This window comes from Cucumis sativus, chromosome 6 (genome assembly GCF_000004075.3).
Source record: "Cucumis sativus cultivar 9930 chromosome 6, Cucumber_9930_V3, whole genome shotgun sequence".
In the NCBI taxonomy this organism is placed as follows: Eukaryota; Viridiplantae; Streptophyta; class Magnoliopsida; order Cucurbitales; family Cucurbitaceae; genus Cucumis; species Cucumis sativus.
Genome location: NC_026660.2, coordinates 1,920,894 through 1,948,787, shown reverse-complemented (window position 1 = coordinate 1,948,787; position 27,894 = coordinate 1,920,894). Strand labels below are relative to the sequence as shown.

Genomic DNA, 27,894 nt, shown 5'->3' with positions numbered 1-27,894 from the left:
TGTTACTAACATACTCTTGCCTATCATCAAATTGAGTTATGATCACTTTGTCTCGAGCTATAGGTTGACACGGGACCAAAATTTGGAGAAAAAAAAAAGAAATCGTTGATGAAATTTCCAGTGATATATTATTTGTTTATGACCAATACATAGACTATAGTGAAATTACTTCATTGTGTAAGAACAATAAATTACTTCATCGGTAAGATCAACAAATCAGCACCGTGAAGGCATTCCAAGAAACGCGCCTCAGGTTTGAACTTCGAAGTCACAATCATACTCTTTCTACACCAAACTTTGATTAACACTTTGGCAATTTAGAAGGTTTTGATTCATAATATGGACGGCCCTCCTGTGGGCGATATCTGTTCAATCTGCCATGGAAGATTCAACATCCCTTGTCAAGCAAATTGTTCGCACTGGTTCTGCGGTTGATTCTCTTTCTTCAATTTATTTTCTCTTTTGATGCTGCCTTTTTTTTTTCTTTTTAAATTTTTATAATTTAATCTCTCTTTGAATGATTCTGTTCCTCCATTTCATTTTCGTATTTCATTTCTTTGCAACTGTCGACTAGGTTTGTTTCTTGGAATTTGGAATCTGGTTGCTGTTTTTTCCTTTGTCCTGATTAGTCACATTAATCACGGCTTAGTTATCCGATATCGTGAATTGTAGTCTCTTCGAGCTATTTTTTACCGATGGACAAGTCTTGGATGAAATTTCTGTTTCTTGGTAATGTGTTCTCGAACCTCTGCATCTCAACAAATGGTCAAATGAAACCAAAATCTGAAATAGAGGCTGAGATTGAATTGCATCTCTTTGAGATTATTTGCTTCCAGCTGGAAATAACTGCCTAAATGATTGAGGGTGGACACTGGAGTTAATCCTGTACAATTAAGAGAGAGTTCATCTAGTTTTTGGATCAGAGAAGGAACTTCATGGTTTCATTTTCAACTTTAGGAACTTGTTGTGTAAGAAATGCATTAAATCATGAGATATGCATGAACATTTTTAATGTTGGAAGACAAAGTTCTGCTTACTAGTTGTATTAATATCCCTTTTATGAGATTTGTTTGTAAAATATTTAAACAAAAGAAAAAGAAATGTTTATCTATGAAGCTCACTGCATTGTCTGCTTCCCTATATGTAGGCAAGTGTATAATGCTTGTCTGGGATCATGGATCACCACTACACCCATGCAAATGCCCCTTATGTCGTCGTTCAATCACTTTATTAGTTCCTTCGGAGGTTTCACCAATTCAACAAAGTGACCCAGAGGTTGCACGGGTTCTTAACAATATTAGGACTTATAACCGTCATTTCGGTGGCAACTCAACTGATTTAAGTCAGGTATTTCTCTTTTTTACATAATTTCTCTGATGAACTGCTAGTTAAAAGTGATTGTTGAATATTCTTTGGAACATGAAAAAGGATTTTCCATGAAGAATTGACCATAGAGAGTGAGCATTGATTTGCTAGGGCAGGAAGAAGGCAGGAAGCATTATTCCATGTCCAGTGAGAACAATTAGGACCAAGAAACTGAAGTTAATGGCCTAAATATGTCTCCTCGTATGAGAAGATAATGATAGTTTCATCAACAAACTGAAGGTAGGAATTAGGAAATGGACATTGGACATAGCATGCCGATCATTCCCCAATTCAAAGCCTTTAGTCTAAGTTCTGTTTTCAGCAAGATTCAACGTTCTACTAAGGCAATTCAACACAAGAATAGTGAATAAAAAGGAAGGGGATAATGGGGCACCATGCCCAAGCACTCTTCTCCACAAAGGCTACTACCTGAATTCCTCCTAACACACCATCATTCCCTGCCACATGTACTCTCAAATCATGTCCCACTTCTCTAACTAACCATCAGGTGTACCAGTTCCCTTTCTGCCCTTCCTACTATAAGTTTTTGTCACTTGGGGCTTCACATTTTTCCTTTGATGATAATGGATAAATTAGCTAAAGAGAGACAGCCTATAATTTACTAGAATATTGTTGACAATGTTCTAATCAGCTTTATTACAATCCTTTTTTTTTTTTTTTTGTGCTTCCACTCATCAATTAATTCATATGCAATAAGAGATGCATTGATTTGATGACCGATTGCAAAAATGGATGATTCTCTGTGATGGTGGATGGAAGAACTTGTTTAATCTCTCTGATAAATCTGTAGGAGTGATCTTATAGAGAAAAGTGGTGAGGCGAATGGCCTAAACCTACTGATTTGGCATCAGTCTTTTTGGGGATGAGGCAGAGGCAAGTTTTGTTGAGGCTAGCATTGGTAATATCATTCTCAGAAAAATCATTGAACACCCTCTTGATGCCATCCTTGAAAGTGTTCCAGGAGATTTTTTATTGAACAAATCGTACACTGAATTTTCTAGTCTGAGAAAGGGAGTTCTAGCATCGTGCTTGTAATGAGGCAGCAATTAATGGAATGTGGCAGAAATCTATTACCAACTTTTTGAGAACAAAGTTGGTAAAAATCAACAAAAGACTTTTACAAACTCAGCTTCTATGTCACTGACAGCAAGGACACTAACCGTTCTGTGAGGGCATGTTTGGCTCAAGGAGTTTGAAAGTAGGAGTTGAGAAGTAGGGATTTTTGAACACCACTCCTTGTTTGGTCCCAGGAGTTTGTGAGTCTCACCACTAAAAGACATCAATTTTATACATTATCAACTCCTTACATTGTGCGCTCTAGGAGTTCACAACTCCGTAAACTTCATAACTCTTTACTTCTCAATATTTAACTCTTTACCTGAAAGACCCCCTAGAGGATTTCAACGGTTGTGTTCTTTCTATATTTTGCAACAATAAGACAATGGAAGAATGAAATTTCATCACCATCAGCTTGCCAATTGGATTTACAGTGCTGTCTCTGCATAATCTCTTCATTGCAGCAATGGGGAAATTGTCAGATCTAGTAGCTATGCGCCTGTGGATGGAATAATATCTAAAGGCCCATTTTCCTCATTTGGGTCAATGACTTATTATGCACTATCTGAAGCTGACTTTTGTAGTTAGAGTCAGTGGATGAATTCCAGTCCTTGAGAGATAATTTCAGGCATTTCAATCTCTGCATAAAACCACGACCCATCCAACCCACCATGCTGTTTTTGGTTCGCCAATGAAACATCAGAACAGAATCATGATATGTTTCAGCCACGTATTAGCAAATTTGAATGAAGTAGGACCCCCTTTCTCTTCTCCAGCCTATAGGTAAATGGGAAAACTTTTTTAGGCAATTTGTTCCAGCCTTTAACCGATAGAAAGTCAAATTTAGATAAGATTCCATCCGAAATGAGAAATTTATCAATAAAGGTGTCGGAACCAAATTCTCTGCTGCTGTACCATGTGAGAGGACTGTTTTGCAGTGGCAGTAAAGTGATTAATAGGATACTGATAGAACACCACTTCCTAACAAGAACCGAAATTTGAAATATATTGAGAATTAATGAAGAACTACAATGTGATCCAAGTTTATGGTACTTGGGACCCCCTCTCTTGAGAATACTACTCAACCACCTCCCCCTTCTTCACTCACCCACTTCTTATTTGTAACCACTGCTATTAGTAACTGCCTAAATATCTAATTACCCTTATACCCCTAACCCATACTAATCTAGGTATCTAACAAATACATGGCTCTACAAATCTACTCCCCTTTACTATCAACATTAAAGTCTTCACTGAGGATCTAGTTATTGCCACAGGTACGATAAAACATAAAGCTCTTGCCAATAAGAAACATGGTTAGATGATGAAGATGGGCCATAAATACCCGATGACCAAAAGCTAAAATCATCAGCCAGATTGATGCGTAGGGAAAGGTTTATGCACCTTCAATAGCATCCAAAACACCCAAAGATGGATCATTCCAAAGGATGAGAATACCACCAAAGAGCTTACAACATTTAGTGGAAGACCAACCACATCCTTAGAATTCCAAAGTGACTTAATGAATCTCTTATTGATAGAGGATTACTTAGTTTCCTGTAAAATCAAATCACAAAAACACAAATTCCCTTCTAGCCTGGATCTGATTTTTTAGAACCTTAAGGGGCCGTTTCTTTTGTGGGTAAAGAAGGTGGGAGTAGGTATGGGCTTACAAAGGTTGATGGATATATTTTTTTTACCTTGGAAAAGATATTTCCCAGGGTTTATTATTCAACACAAGTGGAGGATTTCCAATGCCCTTGAGAAGGGAAGGTTTGCAATTCCTTCCCTCAAACTCAGGGTGATATCGGGGCAACTTTGCCCTAAGTTTCAAAATCTAAATCATTTTGTTTTTCAACTTGTGGCATCTCGGAGGAACTTTTGTCCCAAGTTTTAAAATCTAAATCCTTCTATTTTCATTATGGGGCATCTCGAGGCAACTTTGCCCTAGGTTTTAGAACATTTTCCTTTTGTTTTTTCAATTCGGGACATTTCAGGGAAACTTTGCCCCGAGTTTTAAAATCTAAATCCTTCTGTTTTTCATCTCGAGGCATCTCATAGGAAATTTGGCTCGAGTTTGTGCCTTGACTATTTATTTTTTATTATTTATTTATTCCCATACATTCTTAATACCATTTCCATGCACAACCAAACACAAACATCTTTAATTCCCAGAAATCTAATTCTCAGACTTGTTATTCTCAGGCATCATTAATTCTCTGTAATGTTATTCCCATTTCAATTCCATCAATCCAAACAGCCCCTAATGGGGCTTTTGGTAATCTGTTGCGGTAGTTAGTGCGTATGAATGGTTTGTTGAAACGATATTTACATAACAGAATCTTATTAGTTTAGATTATTAATTTATTTATTATCTAAAATCTAACTACAAGATGTTTACAATTTTTTTTTTTATATTCGTGAGTGTTCCGACCATTTTACGTGCACCTCAACTAATCTCACGGGAACAATATGTTTACAAGTTATCGCAAAAAATTTACATTCCTTATAGTCCATATAGATATTGAGAGAGTCAATAATAGAAACTAATACAAGTCTATCATTGATAGACTAATGTCTATCAGCTATAGAAATTAATAGAGGCTGATATTTATCATTTATACTATATCAGTGATAGAAAGTGATACAAGCCTATCATTACTAGAGGTTGATAGAAGTCTATCAGTGTCTATCAATGCTCTTTTTGCTACTTCTATAAATAGTTTGACATTTTTTCTATTTGTGAAAATTTATCATAAATTTAGTTACAATGGTTTTTATTTAATAAATCAATATTCAGAATTAATTAATGCAGCCTAAGATACTGAACTGCGATTTTTTCTTCTGTACAGCGACTGCAGGATCTTCCTTTTCTCCTGCGGAGGTTGCTTCGAGAACTCCACAATCCACAGAGATCTCTTCCTCTTGTCATTCGAACACGTGTTTACATTGCAGTTAAGTCAATGCCTCAACCCAACTTTCTCAACATCAATTACTACTTATTTAAGTTATTTTAAATTAAAATTAACTCGTAAATATCCTCTGTTTTTATTGTTCTTTTATTTATCTGAATGAAAAAATTGCTTTCCCATAAGAAGTCTGAACAATCAAGAGAGACACATAACTGAATTCTGGTTGATTGAATGTCATTATATCTGCTTTAATTTGTAATTTGTAATTTGTTTACAGATGGTACTAAGTGTAATCTACACTGTGAGTCCCATCGATATCATACCAGAAGGTAATATATATATATTTTTCACCCCAGATTACCTGTTTGTACTTTCTGTTGGTTTATTGGTTCCTTATGAATTTGTTTTTTTCTGTTTTGGCTTGACTGTTTATGTGCAGCATTACTAGGATTATTTGGACTGATGGATGATATCCTTATACTGCTCATCTGCTTCCTTTACATTGCTGCTATGTACCGATCTGTACTCTATAATCGTCATGGAGGAACTTGAACTTCTTTCACAGCTTTTCCAAGACCTGTTAGAAATCAGAGTAGCCATTTTAATTTTACATATATAATTATTGAAAAGAGAGACAACGAGTTCACACCAATTTACGTGGAAACCCGAGTACCGGGAGAAAAACCACGATTGTTTGTGTTGTTATTATTTTCTAATGAATAAAGCAATAGGTACAAGGGAGAATAAATAGAGTACACAATGGAATAAAAAAGGAAAAGATTTAGGAAAATAAGGAATACATTCCCATAATCTTTCCATAATTATTCTAGGATTCTAACAAGGAAAAAGCCTAGAAAAAAAGGAAAGAATTCCAACACTCCCCCTCAAGTTGGGACGTAAATATCAATGAGGCCCAACTTGCTAACGCAGAAGTCGAAGTTTGGTCTGAGAAGCCCTTTGGTAAGAACATCAGCAACCTGTTGACTCGAAGGGATGTACGGAATGCATATGCTCCCACTGTCAAGTTTTTCTTTGATAAAATGTCGATCAATCTCAACATGTTTAGTTCTATCATGTTGAACAGGGTTGTTAGCAATACTAATAGCGGCTTTATTATCACAGAAAAGCTTCAATGGTGTCTCACATTCCTGATGAAGATCTGTCAAAACTTTCTGAAGCCAAATTTCCTCACATATTCCTAAACTCATAGCTCTATATTCAGCCTCAGCGCTGCTCCTGGCCACAACACTTTGCTTCTTACTCCTCCAAGTTACAAGATTGCCCCAAACAAAGGTACAATAACCAGAGGTAGATTTTCTGTCAACAACAGATCCTGCCCAATCCGAGTCAGTGTATGCCTCAACGGTCTTTCTGTCTGTTTTTCTAAACATCAGCCCTTTACCAGGTGTTGATTTTAAGTATCTCAAGATTCTGTTGACAGCTTTCATGTGTTCCTCATTAGGGGTCTGCATAAACTGGCTGACAACACTCACAGCAAAGGAAATATCAGGACGAGTATGAGATAAGTAAATTAATTTACCCACGAGGCGTTGATACTGTTCTTTATCAACTGGAACTTGATCATCAGAGTTTCCTAGTTTGCAGTTGAATTCCATAGGAGTGTCAGTGGGACGACATCCTAACATACCTGTCTCAGTTAACAAATCAAGGATGTATTTTCTTTGAGATACGGAGATACCTTCTTTAGATCTGGCCACCTCCATTCCAAGGAAATATTTCAAATTTCCCAAATCCTTGATTTCAAACTCATCGCCCATTCTCTGCTTTAATTGACTGATTTCTGCCTGATCATCTCCAGTCAAAACAATGTCATCCACATAAACTATTAGAACAGCAATCTTTCCTGTTTTGGAAACCTTTGTAAATAAAGTATGATCAGAGTGTCCCTGCCTGTACCCTTGGGACTTGACAAAGGTAGTGAATCTGTCAAACCATGCTCTGGGAGACTGTTTCAGACCATATATAGATTTCTGGAGTTTACACACATGCTGACCAAACTGGGCTTCAAATCCAGGCGGAGGGCTCATGTAGACTTCCTCTACGAGGTCTCCATTCAAAAAGGCATTCTTAACATCCAGCTGATATAAAGGCCAATCTTTGTTCACAGCAACAGATAGCAGAACTCTAATAGTATTCAACTTAGCAACTGGAGAAAAAGTTTCTGAATAGTCAATACCATAGGTTTGAGTAAATCCCTTCGCAACTAACCTTGCCTTGTGTCTGTCAAGAGTACCATCAGCTTTGTATTTGAGAGAGAACACCCATTTGCATCCCACAGTTTTGTGTCCCTTAGGTAGAGTACAAATGTCCCAAGTACTATTCTTTTCAAGAGCTTTCATCTCTTCCATGACAGCATTCTTCCATTCAGGATACTTTAAAGCAGTGTAGATATCTTTTGGTATTATGGTAGAGTCAAGGCTTGCTGTAAAAGCTCTGAACTGAGGAGAGAGACTATTGTAGGAAACATAATTGCAAATGGGGTGTTTAGTACAAGACCTGGTGCCTTTTCTCAGAGCAATGGGAATGTCAAGAGAGGAATCATACTCATCTGATTTTCCTGTATGACCCTGTTCCGCTTCATTATTACGGGTTTCTATTCTGACCTCAATCTCATCACCACTGTCCTTTTCTTCCACGTTTTCAAGAACAGCAACATTAGACCTGTCATTCTCACTTATCATATTCTTAGTACAGGGTTCAGTAGGGTTTTCCATACCTTGATCTCGAGGAGGTTCAGAGTCTTGGACTGGAGCCGGCGGCTGACTAGTAGGGGAACCGACTTCCTTTTTGTGATTCCTCCTGTAGTACGTTTTCCAGGGGACTTGGTTTGTGGGTAGGACTATGGAATGAGGAATGATGTTAGACACAACACTAGGAGTGGGTTCGATGAATTCAAAGGTGTTGTTAGACTCTTCACTCACACTCTCCCCCTGAAGATGGCTAACGGGAAAGTAGGGTCGATCCTCACAGAAAGTAACATCCATAGTGACAAAGTATTTTCTGGATGGTGGGTGAAAACATTTATAACCACGCTGGTGAGGGGGATACCCAACAAACACACATGCCTGAGCCCGAGGGGTAAATTTGGTTTGATTAGGGCCAAAATTATGGACATAAGCGGTACACCCAAACACACGAAGAGGAACCTCAGAAACATGACGAGTCGATGGGTAGGACTCCTTAAGACAATCTAAGGGAGTTTGAAAATGAAGAATACGAGAAGGCATTCTATTGATTAAATGAGCTGCTGTAAGAATAGCATCTCCCCACAAGTATGAAGGAAGGGAAGTAGAAAGCATAAGGGAACGGGCTACTTCCAGAAGGTGACGGTTTTTTCGCTCGGCCACTCCATTTTGTTGAGGAGTGTAGGCGCACGAGTTTTGATGAACAATCCCCTTGGAAGCAAGAAATTCACTAAGGTTATGGTTTTGGAATTCCCGACCATTATCACTCCGAAGAATAGCAATTTTTTGATGGAATTGTGTTTCAATGGTGTGATAGAAATTTTGAAACATAGAGGAAACCTCAGATTTATCAGTGATAAGGTAGACCCAGGTAAGACGGGTATGATCATCAATGAAGGTTACGAACCACCGTTTTCCAGATGAGGTTGTTGTCTTGGATGGTCCCCAGACATCACTATGAACAAGAGTGAAGGGTTGGGTTGGTTTGTATGGTTGTGAGGGAAAAGAGACTCGATGTTGTTTGGCCTGAATACACACATCACAAGATAAGGTAGTCATCTCAACTTTAGAGAAGAGATGTGGAAATAAATGTTTCATATATTGAAAGTTAGGGTGGCCTAAACGAAAATGCCACAACATACAATCTTGTTCAGAAGTAGTGAAATAGGAAGATAAGAGGCTAGTCCTAGGAATGCTACTAGAAGAGGTATCGTCATCAAGGAGGTAGAGTCCCCTACTATGCCGGGCAGTGCCAATCATCCTCCCCGAGCTCAAGTCCTGAAAAGAGACAGAATCAGGTAAGAATATTGCTTTGCAGTTTAACTCATGAGTGATCTTGCTTATCGAAAGCAAATTATAAGATAGTTTGGGCACATGCAAAACATTATGTAAGGAGAGCCCTGCACAAGGAGAAATCTTCCCCTTTCCAGCAACGGGGGCCAAGGAGCCATCTGCAATTCTAATTGTCTCGTTCCCAGCACAAGGAATGTAAGATACAAAATGTTCAGAGGACCCAGTCAAATGATCTGTGGCACCAGAATCCAGAATCCAGGGGTTCTTCCCATCAATACTAACAAGACCGAAGGAATGAGGTATACCTGATTGGACAATGGCACCTAAAGTGGCAAGACTGAGATCAGTTTGGTTTTTGTGTGGGTTCGGATTGTTGAGGAGGTTCAGCAGACTCACTCACATACGCCCGCCCTGTGTTCTGTTTGTCGTTGGAAGGGCGTTTCTTACTTCCTGGGGGACGACCATGTAACTTCCAACATTGTTCTTTGGTATGCCATTGTTTTTTGCAATGCTCGCAGACAGGAATTGGTTTTCCATTATGCTTGTCACTGCTACTGTTAGAAGATCTTGCACTAAAAGCAGCAGAGTCAATAGTAGGGGTTGCGGAAATATTCATAGCACTTGTGCGATCTTCCTCGAGGCGGATTTCAGAGCAAACTTCCATCAGGGAGGGAATCGGTCTTTGACCTAGTATACGCCCTCGAACTACATCAAACTTAGGATTAAGACCAGCAAGAAAGTCATAAATCCTGTCATTCTCTTCAATTCTCGAGTACTGTACACCATCAGATGGGATCACGCCAGACTAGTTCTCTGCATAGGTCCATTTCTTGCCATATAAGCGAAAGCTTATTGAAAAAGGATGTGACATCCATGGTTCCTTGCTTGCATTCATGAACTTGCTTTCTCAGCGTGTATAGACGAGAGGCATTCTGACGTTTTGAGTAAAGTGTCTGGGCTGTGTCCCAAATATCCTTGGCTGTTGCAGCAAACAATAACGGCTTGCCAATTTGAGGTTCCATACTATTGATCAATATGGATCGAAGAATAGAGTCTTCTGCCTTCCAATATCGTTCATGTGGGTCGCCCGGTTGGGGGCGAGGTATTTCCCCTGTCAGAAAGCTAAATTTTTGTCGTCCTTCGAGGACCATCTTTACTGATTGAGACCATGAGAAATAGTTGTTGCCATTCAACTTTTCTCCTGAAAGATGATACATGGAAGACTGAGCCACCGTATTAGTCAAATAAGGAGAGGATACATTAGGGAACGAGTTTACCGGATTCTCAGAATACATCGGTAGAGTGGATGTCGTCCCTAAGGTAGCCTCAAGTGCTGCTATCTGTTGTCGAAGCCCTTCCAATTGTTGATGAACTATTCCCGAGGAAGCTTGCACGTTACGGTTGGAATATGCCGAAGATTCACCAACCTCAAATGTTGAGTGAATTTGAGAGTTTTTAACATCGGGATGGTAGCTAGGATCATTGGGTGGCTGGCCATACAGATTTGACGGCAGAAGCGGTGGTAGCCGATTGGAATTAGATGGCAGAACATAAATCGGGGCGTGGGGAGCAATATAGGCCGCGGACGAAGAAAAGGGTTGGACAGATGGGATGTTCGGCGCCGTCTGAGGAAGAAAACCAGGCGCGTGGTGGTCCGGCGGCGGCGCGTGGTGGTCCGGCGGCGGCGCGTGGTGGGTCCGGTGACGGCGCGGACGGCTGCGGTAATGACGAAAAATTATTTTCGGACGTTTTCTGTAGCCGGCTTAATAATTCGTCCATGACAGCACTCATCCGAGCATCGATGGCAGCAGCTACGGCAGCACTAAAATTGAATGGCTGTCCCTTCTGTTTGATTTTCATAAGTGGTTTGGTTTTTTTGGGTTTCTAGGGTGTTTTCATTGTCCCGCTCTGATACCATATTTGAAAAGAGAGACAACGAGTTCACACCAATTTACGTGGAAACCCGAGTACCGGGAGAAAAACCACGATTGTTTGTGTTGTTATTATTTTCTAATGAATAAAGCAATAGGTACAAGGGAGAATAAATAGAGTACACAATGGAATAAAAAAGGAAAAGATTTAGGAAAATAAGGAATACATTCCCATAATCTTTCCATAATTATTCTAGGATTCTAACAAGGAAAAAGCCTAGAAAAAAGGAAAGAATTCCAACAATAATTTTTTTTTTTTTTTTGGGGGGGGGGGGATGTGGTGGTGATTGTGTTTGGGAATGTGAAGCTTAATGAGAACCTCTAAAACTATATTTAGAAAATAGCCATTTGCAAATATGTGCTTGTGTTTATCATTTGAGTTAGGCTTCGCCATGATGAAGCATCTGAAACATCCCTAGCTTTAGGTCAAAGTTTTTTGGGTCGATGTTTGGTTCTTATGCTATGAAGATGGGATTTTGTAGAGAAATCACTTGAGGTTGTGAAATGCGATTTTCCTTGCATTCCCTTATTAATTGGTTTCTGTTGTCTCTTACCCTGGAAAGTTTTCTATGTTTTATGATGTAACTCAAAGTTGCAAGGTCATTTGTGCATACAACAAACCTACAATGTAAACCAATTGCAATTTAGTTTCGATGACCTATGGAAATAGGGAATAGCAAATGCAATATGATCCAAATCAATGCTACAAAATTTAACCTGTTAATTGTGTGTATTCTCTGAAAACGGTACCAAAAACTTCATGGATTGGATTGGAAGCTTGTTGCTTTAATTTGAAATTCTTTAAAATAAAAAGCTTTTAGTCTAGTGTATTTACACACTATCGATAAATAAACAAGTGTTCCAAGTATTGTGATCTAAAAAGATATGACAAAGTATTTTAAAATCTCTCAAAATATTTATCATCCCAGGGCTAGTTAGTAACCTTAGTATTCTTAAAATATTTTTATGTTATCTATTTATTCATAAGCAATAAGCAATGATTAGGTGTAGCTTACATCTAATTTCATCGTTCTCTTAGTGAAAAATTAAATTATCTTTTTTAATTTGCATATGACAACCTTTTATCTACACAAGAGAATGGTGGAATCTAGAGTAAACTTAATTTTTTTTAGTATAAACGCCTTGTAATTAAATTCATTTGACGTTTATTCTAGGGTTCATTTAACATTTATTTTATGAATTTCTACTTATATAGCTAGATGTGTAGGCTGTATTTTGCCAAAAAGGCACGGTAGGCTTCAATGGTACGCAAATGTTCGGCCTAAATGACCAAATAATCCATCCTCATTGTTATTTTAAAAAACAAACAAGTGAAAATTGGAAAAGAAGTGAACTATGAAATCGCCTTCAACCAAAATCTCCTTGAAGATTATAGAGTAGAAACTTTTTAGGGTCCGACGTAGGAAGACGAAGAAAGATAGAAGAGCAAGTCGACTGAAAACCACAAAATCAGTAATTACTATCAATTTCATCGGCGTGTTTCCCCAAGTAGAGGACTCCAAAATATGTTCTTCTTCTACTACAAATTTTAAATTTCATGGCTCTTATCTTGGGGTTTACATATTCTTTGTCGCCAATTACCGACGGGACTTTAATCGTGAAGTTTTTTCTTGTTTTGGTTGGAGTTTGAAATATACGGATGGGTATTGCATGAAATCTAAGAACTAGTTTTTATAGAATAAACATGCATGTTTTGTTTCAACTATTTTTAATTAAATTTTATGTGGATGATTGTGGTTATTTTTTTGCACTTTAGAGGCGATAACAGTCAGTCCATAATCGAAATTTGATTTTTCAATTGAAATGAAAACGTTAGAATGAATGTTCGTACGTTAGAAATCCAGAGAGTGAAGCCATTTTAAAGTTATCCAAGAAATAAAATAACCCCATCATTCTACCTAGCTCTACCGGCACACATGCCGTAAAATGATACAATTACCACTACCGCTGGTTAAAGTGACCTGATTACAATCATTTTCAGCTTCGGCCTCACTTTCGCGGGCTTTTCATGCCATTTCACACAACGAAAGCACTATAGACAAAAACAATAGACATCTCTGCTCTGTAAGCTCCCATGGAAACTCATGCGAATGACGAGATTATTCCCATGGACACCGCTGGGGAACAAGAAGAAGTAGTTCCTTGTAAAGAACCTCCCAAAATCCTCCGTCTCGAAGAGTCCGTCGTCAATCGAATCGCTGCCGGGGAGGTCATTCAAAGACCTGTTTCCGCCGTTAAAGAGCTCGTCGAAAACAGCCTCGACGCCCAAGCAACATCCGTCAACGTTGTCGTCAAGGACGGCGGCCTCAAACTCATCCAAGTTTCTGACGACGGCCACGGCATCCGTGTCTCTTTCTTCTTTAACTCCATTTTTTGCTACAAAATACTGCTTTACATTCACAAGTTTCTGTTTTCTATTAAATTTCTAGGAGTGAAAGCCGTGATGATATTAAGATTCTATTAGAGAAAGAAAATAAGGGAAACCTTGTGAAAGACTGGAAGTGGCTATAATTAATTCGAGGGAGCTCGGGAAATTTATTGTACTAAATTTCTGATTTTCATTTTTTTTCTTGTTCCCTAGTATGAAGACTTGCCCATTTTGTGCGAGAGACATACGACGTCCAAGTTGTCAACATTTGAGGATTTACAGTCCATAAAGTCAATGGGATTTCGAGGAGAGGCTCTGGCGAGCATGACCTATGTAGGTCATGTTACGGTCACCACCATTACTAAAGGACAGCTACACGGTTATAGGTAAAATTACTACAAGCTATGGCTCTGCTTCTCATGTTTTTCATACTGGATTTCTCGGGGATTTGTAAATGTATGGGAAAAATAGTAATATTCAGGTTAAAGTAGTATGTACTATGTAGTTATTTTCACACTGTGTTCAGAGAGTGAGTTTCTTTCATTGTCTTACTGAGTTTCATGACATAATGGGACAGAGTATCCTATAGAGATGGAGTGATGGAGCATGAGCCTAAGCCATGTGCTGCTGTAAAAGGAACTCAGATAACGGTAATTGCACCAGTCTAGACTACTCTCATTGGAAGGCAACAATTTCTGAAGCAAACAGTGATTTATTAAATGAATTATGCTAACATGACTTTTGTGCATGTATGATTCATGATTAATTACAGTCAGGAGGTTAGGAGTTTTCTTAAATTCAATCAGCGACAATTTTTTATAAATACTTCATAATTTCAAATTTCATCATTATGCACTGTATTTGTGATTTTGTTTTCTTGGATGTCTCATTCCAGGTTGAGAATCTGTTCTATAACATGACTGCTCGGAGGAAGACGCTACAAAATGCATCTGATGATTACACGAAGATTGTGGACCTCCTAAGTCGTTTTGCCATTCATCATATAAACATCAGCTTTTCTTGCAGAAAGGTTATTTCCATAATTAGTCAATCTTGAATGTTTTTATTCCTTTGGAATTGCTTTCATGGTTAGATGGTTTGATGCCTTAAAATGGGCTATCTGAGTTGAGATATGCTGGTCACAATATTTATTAGCATGGAGCTGCCAGAGCAGATGTTCACTCAGTTGGTCCAACTTCAAGGTTAGATGCCATTCGTACAGTTTATGGTGCATCAGTTGCCCGCAATCTAATGAAAATAGAAGTTTCAGAAAATGATGAAGCCTGCTCAGGTTTCAAGATGGATGGTTTGATTTCCAACTCAAATTATGTTGCAAAGAAGATCACGATGGTGCTCTTTATCAATGGTACCAAATATTTTTTTTTATCTTGTAAGCAATGCATCCAATTAGTATCTCTATGAGGTTTCTTGAAAACTTTTTTGTGGGGTTTATGAATTTTTATCTGCTGTAGTGTTGGATGTTTTCTTGTAATTCCCCAAAGAGGAGTTGCTCTAGTTTTTCAAAAAGATTGTTGCACTTTAACTTTTCAATATTCTGATTAAAATGTTGTTCCTTTTCAAATTAATAATAAAAGTCTCCCCATTTGTAAGCTCTTATGATCAATCTTGGAAGTTACCCAATTTCTCTTCCAAATTATGATATGATTATTTTCATTAACATCGATATCACAACCCCAAAAATCTGACTGGATACATGATCTTGCCCTTAATGAGCTTAATATCTGGGTTCATACTTAGAGGAAGTGTGAAGAATGAAATGTACTAAAAAGATTATGTTTACAGTAACCTATAAGATTATGCATGTATTAGTAATTTATTGACTTTTTTTTGTTTTATTAATTTCATGTGTTTAGCATAGGATCCTTGTAATTGTTTTCATTTTTAATACTTTTTTTTAATAATAATAATAATAATTTTTTTAATTTAAATTTTCTTATTGCAGGAAGAATGGTGGAATGCAGTGCTTTAAAAAGAGCTATTGAAATTGTTTATGCTGCAACTTTACCCAAAGCATCCAAACCTTACATCTATATGTCAATTATATTGCCGCCTGAGCATGTGGACGTGAATGTTCATCCGACCAAAAAAGAGGTACTTCTGTTTGCTTGATATCTGGTACCCACAGTTTCTGCTCTCTAAAATGATATATAAAATATTTATACAAAAAAACTCAAAAGCCTACATACTTATAATTTGAGCATTAGACTCATTAACTATTTTATTGAAAAGTCTTGTTTTTCGTTTTCTTTAAAAAGGCTGCATACTTATACTTAAGCAACGAGTTAATGTATTTCAAGTTTTGATACTTTTTTTCGTAAACTTCAGTTTCATTTTCCAAGAAGTGTTAAATATCTGGAAACTATGAAATGGAGTTCCTCCTAAAGAGTATCAAATTGTAAAATCCACACATCTCGTTCATTGTTTGAAGTGTTAAATTGTGCTGGAGAATAAAACTCTATCAATATGCAGGTAAGCCTCCTGAACCAGGAAGTTATTATTGAGAGGATACAGTCAGCGGTTGAATCAAAATTGAGAAGTTCTAATGACACGAAGGCATTTCAAGAACAGGTTCTTTTAGAAGATCTTTGTCTATATGAAACTTGATTTATAATTGTTAATTTATTGAATCTCAGCTATTGATTGATACAAATTCCACCATGAACTGCATATTATAGGATGTAGAATCTTCTGAGGCCTATCAAATGCTTCTTAGCAATGACGATTCTCAAAATTTCTCGAAGTTTGGTACAACAGATTTTGTCTTCGTTGGTGTTACGCTGTAGTTTATAAGGTCATGCTTTAGGTTTTTATCTGTTCCTTCAGTGTCATATTATTATAATGCATGTAGGGTCGAAATCGCAAAAGGTTCCAGTGCATAAAATGGTTAGGGCAGATTCAACAGATCCAGCTGGAAGGTTGCACGCATATGTTCAAATGAAGCGGCCTGGTCTCCCTGAATCTACCTTAACTGCTGTGAGGTATGTTTTCTCCATTTAGTTTTCCTCCTTGATTTAATTATGGAGCTGTTGGTGTTAATGTGTTGCATTGAGACTGTCTTTTGATGTAACATTTTGAGTGTACTCAAGTTGATATTTTGTTGATTATTTATTAATCGTTTAAACTATCTCAAAGCCCTCTCATTTCAGAAAAAAAAGGTAACTTAAATTTTCTTTATTTCTTTCACGAGATGTTTTTTCAAAAATTATTTCATAATGATATTTTAGCTAATTTTATTTTTGATATTTCTATCTTGAACATCTCGTTATTAATTTTTTTTATAAGAAATAATGATAATGAGATATTGTTGGGGTGCCACCCAATCAGAATCAAAACTAAAATATATTCAAATGTAAAGGTTCAATAAGTACATGATAAACTAAGTTTGGAACCTTCCCACTCTTGAGTACGGTAACCCAAATCCAACCATCGACTCTCTTTCCCTCAACCCCCCTCCCTCTATTTATAACTAAATACATTCACTAACTAGTAACTCCCTAACTAATCACCCTTATGCCCTTGCTAATACCATACCACTCCTACCTATAAACTCTGATTACGTTCCTTACTTTAGGTCTTAGTAGTTTTTATTTGTATTTGTGTCAAAGAATGTTCAAGTTTCTCCTTAAGAAATCAAAATGATGCTAAAATTAGTTTTAGTAACCGTTCTTTATGCATGCGCCAATTAAAATTCAGATGCTCAATCTTCTTTTTATATTATTTATCTATTTATATCTATTGAAAGTAGAGATGTAGAACAAACACAAATTTACATGAAACCCTAATACAGAGTGAAAAACTACGATACTGATATTTCTTATTATTTTCTTATGATAATAAAGGTACAAAGGAGGAAGTACTTATAGGCGGCACGAGCCTTATTAAAATAATAAAAAGTTAAAGCAAAATAAACTTTAACTATCCTTGGGCTTTCAACATGACCTAAGCCCACTATTTATAACACTCCCCTCAAGTTGGGACGAAAGTGTCGGAAAGACCCAACTTACTAATACATGAATCAAAACTTTGTTTTTTTTTGAAACGGAGACAAGAACTTCTTTATTAATAAGAACTCAAAGTACAAGATAGTTATACAAAGAGAGCAAAAAAAAAGTAATAAACAAAGGAGACCTAGAGGGATCAGGAGGCGCACTCAGACATCTCAACTAGGTTGACACCCCTTTAGCGCCAAACATCATATCCCGAGCACTAGCAAATAAAACTAAAAGAAACAATAATAAAAGCGACCAGCTTAGTACAAAGGTCTAGAAAAACAGAAAAAGACCGGGAGAAAAACAACAAGAAACACGAGGGGGAGTGGGGGAGCAAAAACAAACAAAACTAAACTGGGGCAATCCTTCAAAGCTTCAAAAACAGAAGAGGGCTACGGGCTGAATAAACTGCAAACGTTGAAACTGAGGCAACATAGGGTTAGGCTGGATGAGAAAGAAAAGCAGCCCGACAACACCTTTTGGAACCTTTGTTTGAGGAGTCCCTTTGTGAGAATATTAGCAATCTGTTGGCTTGAGGGTATGTAAGGGATGCAAATTCTACCATTGTCTAGTCTCTTTGATAAATTTTGTCAACCTCCACATATTTAGTTCTGTCATGTTGGATCAGGTTATTGGCAATGCTAATAGTTGCTTTGTTATCGCATAATAGTTTCATAAGCACCTCATAGTCCTAACGAAGATAAGACAACACCTTTTGGTGCCAGTTCACAAATTCCCAAAATCATGGCCCTGTATTCGGCTTCAGCATTGCTTCTAGCCACAACTCCTTGCTTCTTACTTTTCCAAGTAACGAGATTGCCCCACACAAAAAGTGTAGTATCCCGAGGTGGATTTTCTATCAACAATAGATCTAGCCCAGTCAGAGTTAGTATGGACCTCAATACACCTTTTGTTAGTCTCTTGAACCTTAACCCTTTATCGGAGTTGCTTTTAGATACTTCAGTATTCTGTTAACTACCTCCATGTGGTCTTCATAAGGAGTCTGCATGAACTGATTGACAGTACTCATAGCATAGGAGATGTTAGGCCTGATGGGAGCACTAATGTCGACAGCTGTCCCCTCTACTAGGGTTCCATCAAGTGCTCAATCATCTAGGGTTTCTTTGATATCCCGCTCTGATACCATATTGAAAGTAGAGACATAGAACAAACACAAATTTACATAAAAACCCTAGTACAAAGAGAAAAATCATGATATTAATATTTTTTTATTATTTTCTTATAATAATAAAGGTACAAAGGGGGAAGTATTTTTAGGCAACACGAGCCTTATTAAAATAATAAAAAATTAGGGCAAAGTAAATCTTAACTTTCCTTGGACTTTCAACTTGAGCTAAGTCCACTATTTCTAACAATATCTTCATGTTTTTCATCTTGTGAAGTGTGCACTATTGAAATTATTGTTTATTGTAAATAGAATATACTTTCTTCTGTGGTATAATTAAATTAAAGCTTCAAGATTTCGTACGATTTGGCTAGAGCAATAAGGAATTACTTCTCCTAATTAGCATTATTACTTTTTTTGCAAGGATTATTAACTTGCTCTTTTACAAAAAACGGATTTTTAGGTCTTTTGTAAGACAGAGAAGGAACCCAAAGGAATCTGCTAATCTTACTAGCATTCAAGATCTTGTTGCAGATATTGATAAGAATTGCCATGCTGGTAGCTTGCTCGTTGAATCTTTTGAAGTTTTAACAATACGAAAGCTTTGGAAATATTAATCGAACAAGTTTTAAGTGCTGGTGCCAACTGCAGGTCTCCTTAACACTGTTAGACATTGCGTATATATTGGAATGGCAGATGATGTATTCGCACTGCTTCAGCATGGAACTCATCTCTATCTAGCGAATGTTGTGAACTTGAGGTAAAAACTCCTCGGGCAAATAATGAGTTTAGTTTGAATTTATAGTGCAATATTTTTTTATGAAGTTGCAGAAACTTCTTAAACTATATGATACTTTTGGCATAGTCTTGCTCTATCTGGCCATTGGATTTTGCAACCATTTGTGACATGTCATATTCCCAAATTCCCGATATTAGCAATGTTGAAATAACTTATTTGGATGTCTCTTTGAATCACCTATGTGCGGTAAGCTATCGTTGACCCAATTTTCAAAGATTCAAATAGATTGAAATGAGGAGCTATGATGATGTAATAAGTAGAATAAGAATAAGATAGTTAAAACAGTTAACCATTCTAACTGTTTTTGTAACAACTTTCCTATAACTGCCTTATAACAAACTCTCAAGATTCTTAATAAATACCCCATCTCTTAGCCTTTGAAGGCAGATAATACATTTGGAAAATAAATCCTACTTTGAATTACATCATATGAGATGAGTGAAAGCCTATTGGATACAAGTGGGAATGTAATGAGTTGAAGAATTCTAATTTTGGATACAGTTAAAAATTTATTAAAAAAGAAAAGAAAAGAAAAGAAGATGGATCATAAACCTCTGTGTAAAATGTATTCTCTTATGTCACTTAGAAAGAAAGGGATTTTGCTAAGTAGAAGAAATACCCAATACAAAGTAGGAAAATACAAAATAAGGAAAAAATAGATACACAAATATATCTTTAAATACAATGAAAATATTAACAATAAAGGAAAGAATTAACAAAGGAAATAATCAACAACCACAATGGAATAAGATATAGAAACTGGCCATTGCATCTCCATGTATGTACACGGTGCTGATAGGAATCAAAATAAAGAGAAGCTTTTATTCGTTTAACACTTTTGTATAACAGATGTACAGTACCCTTCCTCCCACTCTCAAGACAACCAAGACACTACAAAATATTAACCACCCTACACCACAACTTATTACACACATATAACTTCTACCCAATAACCAACCACCTAGACAACTGTAGATAACTTACGAGCCCTCCTAACTCCCCCTAACTACCAAGCATCCTTATCCATATTACTATTACATGACTCACCCTCTTCATAAATACTGACATTCCATATTACTATTACATGACTCACCCTCTTCATAAATACTGACATTCCCCCTTTTACCATTACGATATTATTGAAATATAATTGGAGGACTACTAGGTGCCTGATGTTTGATAGGTTTGATATGTTTGTTTTATGACGTACCCTTTTGCTTTCTTTCTCTATCCATTATATTTTGTAGCAAAGAACTCATGTATCAGCAAGTTTTGCGTCGATTTGCTCATTTTAATGCAATACAATTAAGCAACCCAGCCCCTCTATTCGAGTTACTTATTTTGGCACTGAAGGAGGAAAATGCAAATTCAGAGTGTGAGAATGATGATTTTAATGAGAAGGTAGCTGAGGTAACGTGGTGGCTTCTGATATATCTTTTTAAGGCATAAAATAGTGCTTTCTTCGGTTATAGCTTCTTGTTTTACATAGCTAATACTGTCACTGTTTCTTAGACGAGTACAAAACTGCTCAAGTTGAAAGCTGAAATGCTGGAGGAATTTTTCTGCATACATATTGACCGAAATGGGAATTTGGCTAGACTTCCGGTCGTACTTGATCAATACACACCTGATATGGACCGTGTTCCTGAGTTTATGCTTTCTTTGGCCAATGATGTAAGTTCTTATATGCTCAATGTTTTTGTCATTCCATAAATTTATTTTTTCATTGTTCATTTGGTCATGGTTTCAGCTATTCATTTGCTTATGATGCTTGGTATTTGTTAAGTATTAATTTGGGCGTAAAATTGGTTAAATAATTTACTAATATTCTATTTGTGGATTGGTCGTTTAGCACAAACTTATACTTCAAAATTTCCCTTCAACATAAGTGAAATTACATGTTTACACTGTATGAATCCAAAAGCACATTAATTCTCCTATTGGTGATGGTCTTGTACTCATTAGTAGGTTTCGTATTCATATAGAGCATTTAGTAATGGAATTTAATGCTGCTGCTTTGCATAACAAGAATAAAAATGTGAAAATTGGAGGGTTGGCTTGAATAACTTTAAATCTTGTTTCCCGGAGATAAATTCAAGAAAATCTAACATTGAGATAAATTCAATAATTGTACAAAAGAGGGAACTTCATGGGCAACACGAGCCTAATAGAAAGGAATAAACATTAGGGTAAAGTAAATTACAAAACTACCCAACTACCCCTAGGCTTCAACATGTAACAAGCTTGCTATTTATAAGACCTAATAATATTTCTAATTCTATCCAAGTAGCATCCTAGTCACTTGTCAAGCATGCATGATAGATGTGCCATGCATTAGTTGAGCATGGTGAATGCATGCCCAACATTTTTCAGAATACTGTTCGTGAACCTCGTGAAAGTGAAATACACATAAATGCATAAGCATCAAATCTTCATTTGTTAACCATTTCGTTTTTGATCTCATGTTTATTAAAATTATGCTGATTTCCTCTCATTTTTTTTCTTCTATATTTTGCATTTTTCTTAAGTCCAAGAGTTGAATTCTTAGCTAAATGTCAAAATACTAAAACTAGTTTTAAAAGATACTTTTCTTAGATTCAAAATTTGACTTGATTTTTTGAAAACATTGGTTAAATTTATAAAGTAAATTATATATTAAAAAGTAGATTATTAAGAAATTTATAGGTGAATGAAATATTTATAGGCTTAATTCTAGAAAACTAAAAGAAAAAAAATCAAACGGAACCTAAATGATCTAAAAAATTGATAAGTTAGTTTAAAGCTATCTAGGACATCTTGACCTAAATGTTTGGCATCATAATCTAAAACAAATTTTTAGATTAAGAGTTATTTTAATGCATAAAAACAATGTATGTTATAAAAATATATGTTAAAACAAACTTGTCCGTGCTCTTAGACATCCTCTTTTCTCAAGAATTCTAGAAACAAATAGTCCATTTTCTGGAATTCAAAAACCAATTAAGCAGTGATTCTCAATTCAATAATTCTTTGAGGAATACATTATCTGCCATAGCTTTTTATCCCTTACACCTCACCGTGCTTATAATTTGTAGATTGATTGGGAGGATGAGAAAACTTGTCTCCAGTCAATTTCAGCTGCCATCGGCAATTTCTATGCTATGAATCCTCCCTTGCTGCCCAATCCATCAGGTGATGGCTTGCAGTTCTACAAAAGGATAAAACTATCCGGGAATTCTGATGGTGAAAATATAGGTAACTGCTTTTCCAATATTGATATCTTGATTGTTTGATTTTCAATATTATTTTATTGTAGAGATTGATCTCTTACATAACCAACTATTATTATTCTAATCTCTTCGTACTTTACAATCTAAGCTTCAATGGGTTCTGTTAATCCTCATCGATCTATCAATGAACTAGACCAACTAAGGTCACTCCTGAAAGACTAGCAGCTTGAATTTTTAAGAACAGATCTTACTTGGTCTTGCTTCTGTTTGGTCCCCAATTCTGCTGAAATACTCAAGATGGGTTAAAAAAGGAAGTACGGGTGAAAGTTAGTTATAAGGGGGGGACCACTAGGTTGTATGGAAGTGATAAATGATCGGTCTATAAATAGAATAAGAAGTGTTAATTAGGGCAGACTTTTTAGTAATTGGAATGTAGTCTAGGAAAGTAGAGGTTAAGCTCTCTGTACATCTTGTAGCCTTCGGGCAACTTTTCTTATTAACACTAAAGTTAGTAAGGGAATACCTTAGGTATTGGTATCAGAGCATTCGTTCTGAGCAAGGAGGGAAACAAAGAGGGAAAAAATGGCACATAAAATAATTGAAGAAAAGTTGGACGCAATAGAGCAAGAAGCCATCAATGTCAAGAGTAGCGTAGACAAACTATCTGGAATTGAAGAGGGAGTGGCAGCACTGTTGAAGTCAGTATCTGCATTATCGACTGAAATAGCAATAATCACGAGCCAAACGGGGATTTCTGAGATCATAAATGGATCATCATCAAAAAAGGGGAAAGAGAGCATATCAAATGGTAGAGTCGACGATCGAACCAGTCGAAGACAAAGCAACAGAGGAAGTAGCCGATGGCAGCAAGTTTAAAACGGTTGAGATGCCCATTTTTGGAGGAGATGACCCGAATTCATGGCTCTTTACAGTAGAAAGGTATTTTCAAATTCATAATCTCCCGAGTCTGAAAAATCAACTGTATTTGTGATTAGTTTTGAGGGAATAGCTTTGAACCAAGGAAAAGAGGATAGAGAATCGTCAAAGATTGGCAAAATTTGAAGGTCCGTTTGTTGAACCGTTTCCGTTCTTCGTGGGGAGGAACACTTGTGGGACGTTTTCTCAAAATCTGATAGGAAACGGTAGTAGAAGACTACTGTGAACGGTTTGAGAAGATGATGGCACCGGTCTCACATCTTTCCAAGGAGGTGTTATTGGAGATGTTTGGGACAGGCCTAGATGAGGTGATTAAGGCCGGATTAGAACTTTGGGAGACCATGACTCTGGATGAAGTAATGAAAAAGGTCAAAAGAATTGAAAACAAGGAGTTGACCTGCAAAAAGAAAGAGAAAAAAGAAAGAAGGCCTCGCCCAATCAGGAAACCCTAAAATGGTTTTGACAAGAATGCAAGGAGAGTCAAAACATGTAGATTACCCTAATACTCGTACTATAACCCTAGCGAATGTGACGGCAAACGCGAACTGAAAGGAAAATTCGGGGAGACGCCTATTTGATGTAGAATTTAAGAACAAGAGAGATAAGGGCTTATGTTTTTGCTGTGATGAGAAGTTCTTTTGTTGGTTGTCAGTGCAAAGAAAAAGAATTAAGAAGTGTGAGAATGTTTGTAGTTGATGAGGAAGGTATTGAAGTGGAAGTATTCCATGAGATTGGGGCCAAAAGAGGACACTATCATGGAATTGCAAACCGTGGAGGTGGTGGATGCAGTGGACTTGTCTCTGAATTCAGTTAAGGGGCTTTCATTTTTGGGAATGTTAAAGATGAAAGGATTAATTGAGAGGAGAGAAGTAATTGTACTCATTGATTGTGGAGCCACCCCAACTTTATTGCATAGAGAATAGTAGTTAAGACAATGCACTTTGGAGTAATCATGGGAACAGGGTCAACGGTTAAAGGAAAGGGAGTATGTAGAGGAGTAATCCTAACGATAGAGGAGATGATGATCTTAGAAAACAATCTTCATAAAATATCTTTGAAGGTAACAATCTTCATAAAATATCTAAGAAGCTAACAACTTACCTTCGAAAAGATTCTTCAACAAATAGTAGCTTGAAAGCGTATAGAAAGAATACCTTGAAGAGCAATGTTCTTCCCTTTGTATAAGAAGGAAGAACTTCGAAACGGACAAGGAAAGGATCTTTTAAAGATAATATGGTTAAAAGGTTCTACCTGTTGCAATCCTCGTTGATGAAAAGTATCTTCTAAAAATAACCTTTAGCGAGAGAACGAGACTAACGACTAAATGATTAATAAAATCCCTAAAATGAAGGAAGATAATTTTCCCTTTTTAAAAATAAAATAAAAAACTAAATAAATATTTGTAAAAAACGTTACAAATTCAGTCTGAACCTCCTGTATTGGACAACTTTGAATGGGTAGCTGAACCTCCTGTATTGGACAACTTTGAATGGGTAGCTGAACCCAAGGACATTGCGGGCTTCCCTCGTAACTCTTAAACACAGGATGCCGAGTTACTTGAGCTAGCTGGCCCTTCCTGACCAATGAAATCACTTGGATGATTGCTGCAGACTTTCAACAACATTTCCCCACTTTCAACCTTGCGAAAGGTTCATCTGACCCGGGGTGATGTTAGGTCCCCAATTCTGCTGAAATACTCAAGAAGGGGTAAAAAGGGAACTACAGGTGAAAGTTAGTTATAAGGGGGGACCACTTGGTTGTATGGAAGTGAGAAATGGTCCGTATAAGAAGTGTTAATTAGGGCAGGTTTTTTTGTACTTGGAAAGTAGTTTGGGAAAGGAGAGGTTAAGCTCTCTGTACTCAACGAGTCTTGTATCCTTTGGGCAACTTTTCTTATTAATGCTGAAGTTAGTAAGGGAATACCTTACAGCTTCCTGCTACATTTCTCTTTCATGTTTACAAGCAGAAAGTAGTCATACTCTATTTTGTGAGTCTTTTTGAGCATGTTTGACTATCAATTCAGTTTCTATAACTTCGACTCTTGTTTTTTCCCCTAACCTTCCTATTGCTGGCTATTTGAGTTGAAAATGCATATCTTTACAAAATGTTCAATGTTTCTGGCTATTAAATCAAGCTTTTTCCTTCACTTGTTTTGGTTTGAAATTGCAATTTTACTTTGGACCACATAAACCAGCCTCCCCCACGGGCTAAGGATGCAAAGTGCAGGGCATTGGGGCTGCTTTTTAAGTGAAATCTCTGTAGGCTCAACGCCTGCTGATCAAAAGTGCTGTAATTTTGCATATGCAATGTGATTTCCTTCTGCATATAAATAGCCTTCGATGATGTTTTAGGGTGCATTTACAGGTGTTAAAATTAATCTATAAACATTTTCAAACACACGAGTTACATTTAATTACATGCACAAATAGTTGGATACATGAATAAAGGGATCATGAAGTCATGTACTGGTGAAATTATGTATTGATGTTTGATATTTTTGATGTATTTTCCTACTAATATAAACGTGTAAGACTTTTCATATGTAAGTCAAGTAAAATGAAGTCATTTACCAAAACGACAGGTTCTTTTTCTCTTAGAATGATTAAGAGAAATTTTCTTCAATTTAACTCGAGTTGTGTTACGAGAGTCTGCTATGTTTACAACTACAGGTGATGATGAGGTGGGAATGGATAACGAAATTGATCATCAACTACTATCGGAGGCAGAAACTATATGGGCTCAACGTGAATGGTCAATACAACATGTACTCTTTCCATCAATGAAGCTGTTCTTCAAGCCTCCACATTCTCTGGGCGAAAATGGTACTTTCATTCGGGTAAGTCCTCTTTAAATTACCCCCAAAGAGATGTTCACCTACTATTTAGAGGTTTAGGATGTGTAGGTTAAGTTGAAAAACGTTTGATGCTGTGTCATAATGATCTTGAACTTGACACACTTAGCATGTTTCCATGGTTAAAAAAATTTGATTGTGATTATCATAGTAAGTGCAACTCAAAAGTAGTTGACATGTACTTTTCTTGAGGTTGGAGATATGAGAAAACCTTCGGCAGAAGTTCGATAAATTAGGACTTTTCTTTTCATTGAATTTGTTGACAAATGTTGTTTTTCATGCTTGAAATTTGAAAATAGTTTCAATGGCTGAAATAAGAAAACCGAAGTCAATCGCACATCTAATAATACCTGTAGAGATTAAATAGATATGAGGGATTTAATTTGAATTGACCATTCTTTTGAGACTTCTTGTTATAACCACCTGCCAAGTGCTTCGTTTGTTGACCGTAACCTACATTTAATGTGTGCTTTTGCTAGGATTGAAAACTGGGTGGTCTGTATGTATTTATTAAATGTGTTATCATTGACTTTCACAGGTTGCATCATTGGAGAAACTTTACAAGATCTTTGAGAGATGCTGAGGGAGTTTGATCAATATTAGGCCTTCTAGAAACACCCTCGTTTCTTTTCAGAAAAATATCTAGGTGTTTGAGTAACAACCTACTTAATTGTCCAACCAGATTTTGTCACTGAGTTTTTTCTTTCATCCTGGTGATTGGAGTTAGTTGCACAAAAATGTTTAGTTCAAGATGTACCAAAGAATTGTTTTTTTTGTAGCTATCTATAACCCTCTTCCCTTCTGTAATTTGTATAGTGACCTTTTGGCGTGTAACAACCTTTGATAGTTCTTGTAAATCCTAAAATACCTACAAGTCATTCAGTTTTGCAATCATTTTGTATTTTGTAGGTTATTTTTAGTACAGGGATGATCAAACCTTCTATCTTTAGAATAGAAAGTCATGCCAATTAGGTCTGAGTGAAATTCACTTTAGCTTTTACTCTTGTGGTTGAAGTAAAATTAGTTTTATTAATTTTCTCTGATTTGACAAATCTTGAGATACAGAAAGAGTTGGAGTGTTTTTCTTTTTAAAGTGAGTTTAATTTCAATTGAATCCTTTCTTCTACAGGATCCAATTTAGGTCTTATGTAACATAATCCAAGATTATTTCCTTTTTTATTAAGAAAGTGATATTTGAATTATTATTTTGATCCATCTACCCAAATTTGAATTCGGTCTAACGTTGACAACTTCCAAAGTAATTTCAAATTCGATCTTTTCTATTTAATTT

The 27,894-nt window shown here is 36.6% G+C and overlaps 1 protein-coding gene across 9 annotated transcripts; it reads left to right on the top strand.

The window, feature by feature from the left end:
• Positions 1 to 125: 125 nt before the first annotated feature.
• LOC101211816 (DNA mismatch repair protein MLH1) lies at positions 126 to 27,603 on the top strand. Of its 9 annotated transcripts, none has more exons than XM_031888091.1 (19): positions 127 to 253; positions 325 to 430; positions 1,148 to 1,347; positions 5,295 to 5,396; positions 13,886 to 14,058; positions 14,250 to 14,322; positions 14,568 to 14,702; positions 14,828 to 15,038; positions 15,636 to 15,784; positions 16,163 to 16,261; positions 16,369 to 16,438; positions 16,542 to 16,671; positions 19,272 to 19,366; positions 19,460 to 19,568; positions 20,855 to 21,017; positions 21,120 to 21,281; positions 22,682 to 22,841; positions 26,422 to 26,588; positions 27,142 to 27,603. In XM_031888091.1, the coding sequence occupies exons 2-19, from the start codon at positions 340 to 342 to the stop codon at positions 27,184 to 27,186; spliced, it is 2,334 nt and encodes a 777-aa protein (XP_031743951.1). In that variant the 5' UTR covers positions 127 to 253; positions 325 to 339; the 3' UTR covers positions 27,187 to 27,603. The 9 variants fall into 9 exon arrangements, with proteins under 9 accessions (XP_031743954.1, XP_031743951.1, XP_031743950.1 ...); XM_031888090.1 differs by having other exon boundaries at positions 131 to 253; positions 322 to 430; XM_031888094.1 differs by lacking the exon at positions 1,148 to 1,347 and having other exon boundaries at positions 126 to 253.
• The last annotated feature ends 291 nt before the right edge of the window (positions 27,604 to 27,894 follow it).

Bases quoted from the DNA above. Each gene is read 5' to 3' on its own strand.
- LOC101211816 (XM_031888091.1), top strand. From the start codon at position 340: ATGGACGGCCCTCCTGTGGGCGATATCTGTTCAATCTGCCATGGAAGA. The intron at 5,397-13,885 runs GTTAAGTCAATG...CTTGTTCCCTAG, and splicing joins GAACACGTGTTTACATTGCA to TATGAAGACTTGCCCATTTT. The intron at 26,589-27,141 runs GTAAGTCCTCTT...TGACTTTCACAG, and splicing joins AAAATGGTACTTTCATTCGG to GTTGCATCATTGGAGAAACT.